The sequence below is a fragment of the Eurypyga helias genome, unplaced genomic scaffold (assembly GCF_000690775.1).
Source record: "Eurypyga helias isolate BGI_N326 unplaced genomic scaffold, ASM69077v1 scaffold37952, whole genome shotgun sequence".
Lineage (NCBI taxonomy): Eukaryota > Metazoa > Chordata > Aves > Eurypygiformes > Eurypygidae > Eurypyga > Eurypyga helias.
Genome location: NW_010237286.1, coordinates 1 through 6,975, shown reverse-complemented (window position 1 = coordinate 6,975; position 6,975 = coordinate 1). Strand labels below are relative to the sequence as shown.

The window sequence follows — 6,975 nt, the reverse complement described above, 5'->3', positions numbered from 1 at the left end:
CTGGTTCTGTTTCCTCTAAAGACATCTTCAGGATCTCGGAGCAGGCAGCTTGGGCCGTCTTGAGCATTTTCTGCAGGTCTTTGTGTTCATGGGGTGGTAATTTCTGGTGATGTCCGATGCTGATATCATATATGCCAAGGGTTTGCCCTGATAGGTCACGGAGAGGTACCGCAATGCGGTATTCTCCATGGACAGAAGTGCGAATGACCTGTGAACTGTCGATGCACTTAAATAGGTAATCTCTGAAATGAGAGTAAAGAGAGGAAAAATGGACTAGACTTTACGATTCTGGTTTGTTTTAGCAATTTATTTAGCTTTTTTTTAGTAAAATGCCATTCATCCCTTGTTGATAAAATTACTAAATAATTGTTTATTTCCTTGAACTGAAATATGCACAGATTTAAGTATCATCCAAACCATACACAAAAAGGAGAAAATAGCACAGTGTAACACAATATTGCTTAGCCAAGGCAACTGCTGAAAATCCCGAGGATTTAACAAACCTTGCTTTAACAAACCATTTCCTGATTATAACTGTGTTGACATTTGTTCTATGGAGTTTTATAAAAAGTAAAAACATCTGCTGGAATAGCAATTGGCTGTTCAACCAACTTCGACAACAAGGATGATCTGCTTAAGAAGACAAGTCTGTGAGGATTTTGGCAGTGGAAGGAAGCAGATAGTTGAGGTAAATTGGACTAATATGGCCAGGAAAAAAGGTGGATTATTCTAAAGAGCAAAATGGTTCAACGTAGGCTCTAATCCTGCAAACCTTTCATTGCAGATGTAGAGCTTGCTTGGCAGGTCAGCTGCTAGGCATGAAGTTGGAAGTTATGTTTTTGCAGGCATAAACTCCAAGAGAAAATACTCCTCACCCTTCACAACTCAGTATCACAACCCACCTCACCAGAGGCCTTGACAGCGGGAGCACTACAGCCAGACACCCGCGGGGTTGCATTACCATGGGCTTTGTGTAACGTCTGAGGAAGGGGAGAGTCATGAGGGGTGACTGTTCGACTGCAGGTGCTGGAGCCTACCTCAAGGGGTTTTCTTTCCTGAGGAGAAGAGCAGGAGAGCTATGAATTTCTTTTTGTCCTGTACTATCTGCAGTAATCATCTTGCGCAGAGCGTACTCCCACATCTGCCAGAGAGAAAAGGGACATCTAGTTACACCCAAGAAAGGAACAGCCATTTGGAAGCTTGGAGAGGGAGGAAATTGTTTATTTCTGAAAGGAACCTGTGTACGTTCAAGTGCAACGGGATGGTTTAAAGACATCTCCCAACAATGTTTGGGTTTAGTCCCAGTGTATTGCTCAAGCCTCATGAAGAATGTGCCCTGGACCTCAGCTAGACGATTTAATCCATGCTGAGGAACACCCACAGGTCAAAAAGAGGTTTTCCTCCTTTTTCCCATCCTCTTGCAGTCCCCTTTCTCATGTCATGTTTGTGTCAGTGTGACTTGACACGTGAAAAGCGCAGAGGGGAGCAAATGACCGGGCTATCAGGGCTAACAAGGGAACAGTGCAGAGCCTGGGATGACAACAGAAAGCTGCCAACATAAACCATGCTTATCAGAGGAAGCAGCTGAATTATGGCTACAGCAGATGTCACACAGCCTTTGTCATGACACAGGATCAGTCCTAAATATCGCATACACTTTCCATCTTGACTCACTTGTACGTGAAGTGACAAGCTTGCTGAACAGCTGGAATGTGATCTTCAGGGAGGGGGGCTGCCTTTGCAAACTAGCTAATTGGGAAGCAGCCGCTTCCTGAGTTGTGTTTACGTCTTGGCTGCTGACATCAGTTCAGAATGAAAAGTTGATACATTAGCTAGGACATTCTTTTTTCCTGTAAAATACCATAATTTTGACATGCATGGGATCTCCACAGAAGAGCATGTCCATTTGCAGAGGTCCCAAACAGCACAGCTTTACAGGGACTTGCAGTGTTGGCTAACCTATGGATGGGTGGATGGGTCAATGGATGGATCGATGGATGGGTGGGTAGGTGTGGGGGTTTGCTGTATTGGTTGCTATGCAGCTGTGAGCACAGAAGTAGGAGAATATTCCCTTTTCCCATGGAGAAGGGACTATACTAGCAGTGCCCTTGAATGGTTTTACATGCGAGGATGAAAAGAATGAAGAGTGGCCTCCTTTACTTGCCTCTTTGCCTTGGTAGCCCTTTTTGCCTTGGTAGCCCTTTTGTTGCACGGGCAGGCACAACCCCAGACAGGCTTCAGTTTTTATGATAAAACCCCTGGGAGATGACAGGCAGCTAGAAATGGCGCGTCCTCACGAAAGCAGCCTTGCAGCCCCTGATACTGCAGGCCTTCTCCCGGTAGTAACCCACCTACCTCGTCTGTGCCAGGCTCCACCAGGTACGCAGTAACCGCGTGGATGCTGGGTGCCCTGGGGTACAACCAGTCCAGAGCCGTAACCGTCACTTGTAGAACATTTTCCAGCATGCAGACGTGGTGGTAGGCTTTGCTGAATGCCTGAGAAACGCCCTGTGAAAGCAGAATCCTCCAAATGAGGCAGACAGTTCTATAGATTTGGGAAAAAAAAAAAGCTGGGGAAACGTTCATGCAGCAAAATGGTTGTAACAAGTTATTTTAATCAGAACGTTTAAAGCTGAAAGGGGACTGTAATGGCCCTTATCACATAAGGCTCCAGAGTGCCCGGGTCACAGCCAAGTCCTAAACTAGACAAAGCCGTTTTTCAGCAGCAATGGCCAATCTGACCGTAGTGTTGGCTTGCTGCGCTCTCTGCTGCCCAGATGATGCACCCACAACGAGGCTGACTCTAAAGAGCGTCCCCAAATAATCCGGACTGCTGTTGTTTATAATTATTCCACCATGTAAAAAGGAAGGTTTCATGCCACTTTATGGGAACAAACACAAAAGCGAGGTTCAGAGGTTCAGGAAATAAAAGCTACTATCTTTGGGCTTTGCACAAAAGTGCAATTAGTGTACTAGTCAGGAGAAGCTTAAATAAATTATTGATGAAGTGACACCTCATAATCGATTACAGAGAAGAGGCTGATCAGTGAGATATTGATAAGATGTTCTGCTCACACCGCTTTCCCCATATACAGTAAACAGGGGCCTGCAGTTCTTTTCTTGGTTGCACCTCTTAACGTTTACTCAGACCAAACATGTAAAATTCATGTGGTCCCTACAGGTTTTTGAAGAGTGGCCTAAGGAGCTGCTTCCTGACAGCGCCCACCTGATAGAAACTGATCTCCTGGGGCAGAAAGGTGGTTTTCTCACACTGGTCCCGAAGAGTGTCCAGTCCCAGAATGCCAAAGACTCTCCAGCGAGCATCATGCAACGGCAGTACCAGGAGGGAACCATTTCTCTTCTCCTCTGGACGATCATAGTTCCAGAAGTGGATGTTCCCATGGAGGTGAACTCTTGGAATATGGATTGCCTTTCCCTCTTCAACAGCTGCAAAGCTGAAAAGTGAATTTATGAAAGGGTTTGTTCAGAGTTGCAGAAAACCTTTAGCAAAGCAATAAATACTGCAGCTTTGATCTCTCCCTGCTTTGTATTAGCTCCTTATTCTGACCACACCCAGAAATATCACATTTACCCCTTCCATCCCAAAGACAGTGGTAATAAATAAGGTGCTTCACATCCTTAGGACATTTTAAAAACATCAGCTAATGAGTGTAATGACAGGGAACAGAGAAGCGAGCAGCAGTTACATTTAATAGGTTAGAAGAAGCAATATTTAAAGGGAGAGACAAATATGTCTAGCTTTTGGAAACGAGAAGTAGAGAGGCATGAAAGCTGTTTAAAGTGTAAACACTAAGGAAGGAAAGGCATTGTTCTCAAAAAAATATCCTGTGGATGTAAATTGGCGTAAGGGAATTAATTTTTAAAGAAGAAAATGTAGGCCATATATAATAGACTTTTGCTAAAGGATGAGGTTTATTAGACTGTGAGCTAATCTCCCCAAGGAAAGGAGTGAAATCCCGAGCAGAGCAGCTTAAGTAGACGATGCAAAGTGTAAGGGCGTGTATACAATAATGAGTCATTCCACAGCGGTCCCTGGGGGGATCTCCTCTCTGGAGAACTATCAACTGCTGTTTCCAGGGCACCCCAAACACCGCCTGGTACCCCTACATTCTGAGGCTTTTTGAGAAGAAGGAACAGCTCTTTGCAGCTTTTCTTACCTTACGCTTTTCGTGTCTCTGTGAAGTACCTGGTTTAGAACATACGGAGCATCGTCTGCGGTACACGCCACATAGCGCAGGAGAAGCTGTCCCCGCTCTGGTGAGAGCTGGTTCTCCTCCAAAAGGGCAATAGCGGCACTGATCTTCTTGTTATCCCCATGGGCTTCTGCATCCTAGCAACCAAATGTTTCCCCTTACATTATGTACATTAGCCTCTGGCCATTACACTAATTTCATGTACTTAGCACTTCCCTCGTTTTCGCTAAGGTGCTGCTCTGGGTCACTGATTTTGTATGGCACGCACCCACTGCCTGACATGAGCGCGTCTGCGCTGCGATCGCGTCTGACCGGCGCGCTCTGCCACATGCAAAGGCACTCGGTATTTTGATTGGCAAGGAAAACAGTTTTCTTTTGTTTCTGCTGCTAATGGGGAGCAGTTCATATAAAAATAATCCCAATGCCTATACAAAACTCCTATGGATTTCTTCTCCAATAGCAGATTCCTTTGGAACAATCAGACAAACAAGTTGCTAGGGCAAATCTGGACAGAATTGTAAGAACACCTGAGCTACCACAAGAGAAGTTTTGCTCTCAGGGGGCTTTAACGGTGAGGACAAACATCTAAAGTTGCAGCTGCAAGTAAAAGAGGAAACTTTCTCCACTACAAATTAACCATCTTTGTCCGAAACAGTCTGGTGTGTTTCATTTCAGAAGCTCCAAAACTAGGGCTATGGATTTCCAGATTTGATCAGTGTCAGTCCTTCAGGAAGTGACACCTAAGTGTCCATGAAATGCATCCTGTATTGACAGAGCATGGACAAGAATTCCGGTCACGCAGATCTGACCCGTGACCCCCTGTGCATAACCGCTGGCTCTCCTGAACACCAGCTAAGTGCAGAAAAGCACAAGGAAACCAGCCTCGGACCAGCTCCCCCCACGAATTCCACCCAAATGCAGCAGGGTTTGGAGTCACTGTGCCAGCACTTGTGCTCTCTGGGATGTGTACCTGGGAGAGGGCCTTAAAGACGGCGCTGTAAACTGGCTCCAGGCTTGCTCCGCTCGTCTCAGCTGCTTGCTGGATCTGGTGCAGCCATTCCCTCCTGGCTGAGCTCTGCAGGCACTCCCTGGGACTTCGTTCCACATTTGTGGCCAGGAATTCCACCAAGTTGTCAATAGCTTCATCCTCATCACCAGTGAACTCGGAAGCAAGCAACTCGAGGAAAGTCTGGAAGGCCTTTGGGGATAGCTTCCCCACCCTGCTGAGCTGTGGGTATTGGCAGCAAAGGTGTTCCTTTGCTAGTAGAAGAAATGGAAAATAAGACAGGGACAGTCTATTTGAATAACATGTTCTGCTTTTCTTGTGCAATACATAAATCAAGCCCTAAACTGGCTTTGGGTGGAGTGCTCCAGACCTCCATTCTGGGTTTCCTCAAGCCGTCTCCCAAACCTAAGTTGTCCTCACGACAGGTAACCTCCAGCTTCCAGGCTGCACCTTTTCCTCTAGACGCCACGGAAAAAGAAACCTGCTGCACCCCCCCTGTACCTCTGCATCATGCCCAAACAATAAGGGTCATTGGAAAATAGGAAAGGTGCTTGGAGTTAGCAAAAATCAGATTATCTTCACATCAGAACCAGATTTCATGGACCCTTGAGGGGCTGGTGGCACTGGGCCACAGGAGGCATTGTGCACACAGTAATGGTATTTGAGACGTTACAGAACTATACATCAATCCCACTAAAAATGTGAAGGCCAGTTGATTTCACAGATCACCCATATTCCTGGATTTTCCATTGTATGCTATACTTGCAGACATACTTTTCTTTTGAGGCCTTCCAAAGTAACTATCATTCTTAATTACCGTTCTTTAGGTGCTTTTGATGAATTATTGAAATGACATTTTTATTGTGCTAAATGTCATAAATGAAGAGCAAAGGGAACTCTGTCGAGGTTGTGCAGCGGTCAGGACAGCAGTGCTCTGGAATCACCTGGGGGATGTGAATGTGGAGCAGAAGGAGTAAGAGAGCTTTTGTAAGAAATACAGCGTTTAAAAGAATAAATTAGTATGAAAACCACCTAAAATAATGAAGTGCTGCCTGTTAGGTCCCAGGGGAGTGAAGGAATAAAGACAAGTGCGTGGAGGCTGCTCCTTCCCATCTTCCTTCCTCTCACCTATAGTGACAGGACAAGGGGTAATGAGCTTAAACGGAAAGAGGGAGATTGAGATGGGACATCAGATCAGAAGGCTGGAGCACCTCTCCTGTGATGAAAGGCTGAGGGAATTGGGCTTTTTCAGCCTGGAGAAGGGAAGGCTCCGGGGAGACCTTATAGAACCTTCCAGTACCTGAAGGGGCTACAAGGAAGCTGGGGGGACTTTTTACTCGGGCCTGTAGTGACAGGACAAGGGGTAACGGGTTTAAATTGAAAGTGGGGAGGTTTAGATTAGATATCAGGAAGAAGTTCTTCCCGGAGAGGGTGGGGAGGCACTGGGACAGGTTGCCCAGAGAAGCTGTGGATGCCCCATCCCTGGAAGTGTCCAAGGCCAGGCTGGATGAGGCTTTTTCGGTTCTGGTGGAAGGTGTCCCTGCCCATGGCAGGGGGTGGGACTGGGGGGCTTTGGGGTCCCTTCAACCTAAACCATTCCATGATTCCACATGGCCGGGGAGTAGAGCCATGCCTCAGTCCCCTTTTTCATGCCCCTTCGATTGCAGCTCAGCTGGCCCAAACACCGGCAAATTCGCTGCAGTAGAAAGGTCTGGCAGAGTTTCCTTTTCCTTGGAGGAAGGAGGAATGCCACAA

General features: G+C 46.4%; 1 protein-coding gene across 1 annotated transcript; it reads right to left on the bottom strand.

Annotated features, from left to right (window-relative positions):
- Positions 1–23: 23 nt before the first annotated feature.
- Positions 24–5,474, bottom strand: LOC104506458 (EF-hand calcium-binding domain-containing protein 5-like; the record flags this gene model as incomplete). Its single annotated transcript, XM_010147406.1, has 6 exons — positions 24–242; positions 1,038–1,141; positions 2,356–2,508; positions 3,227–3,455; positions 4,179–4,351; positions 5,185–5,474. Coding segments are annotated over 6 exons (1,168 nt in total), but the record flags the coding sequence as incomplete, so codon positions are not given.
- Between the last annotated feature and the right edge of the window lie 1,501 nt (positions 5,475–6,975).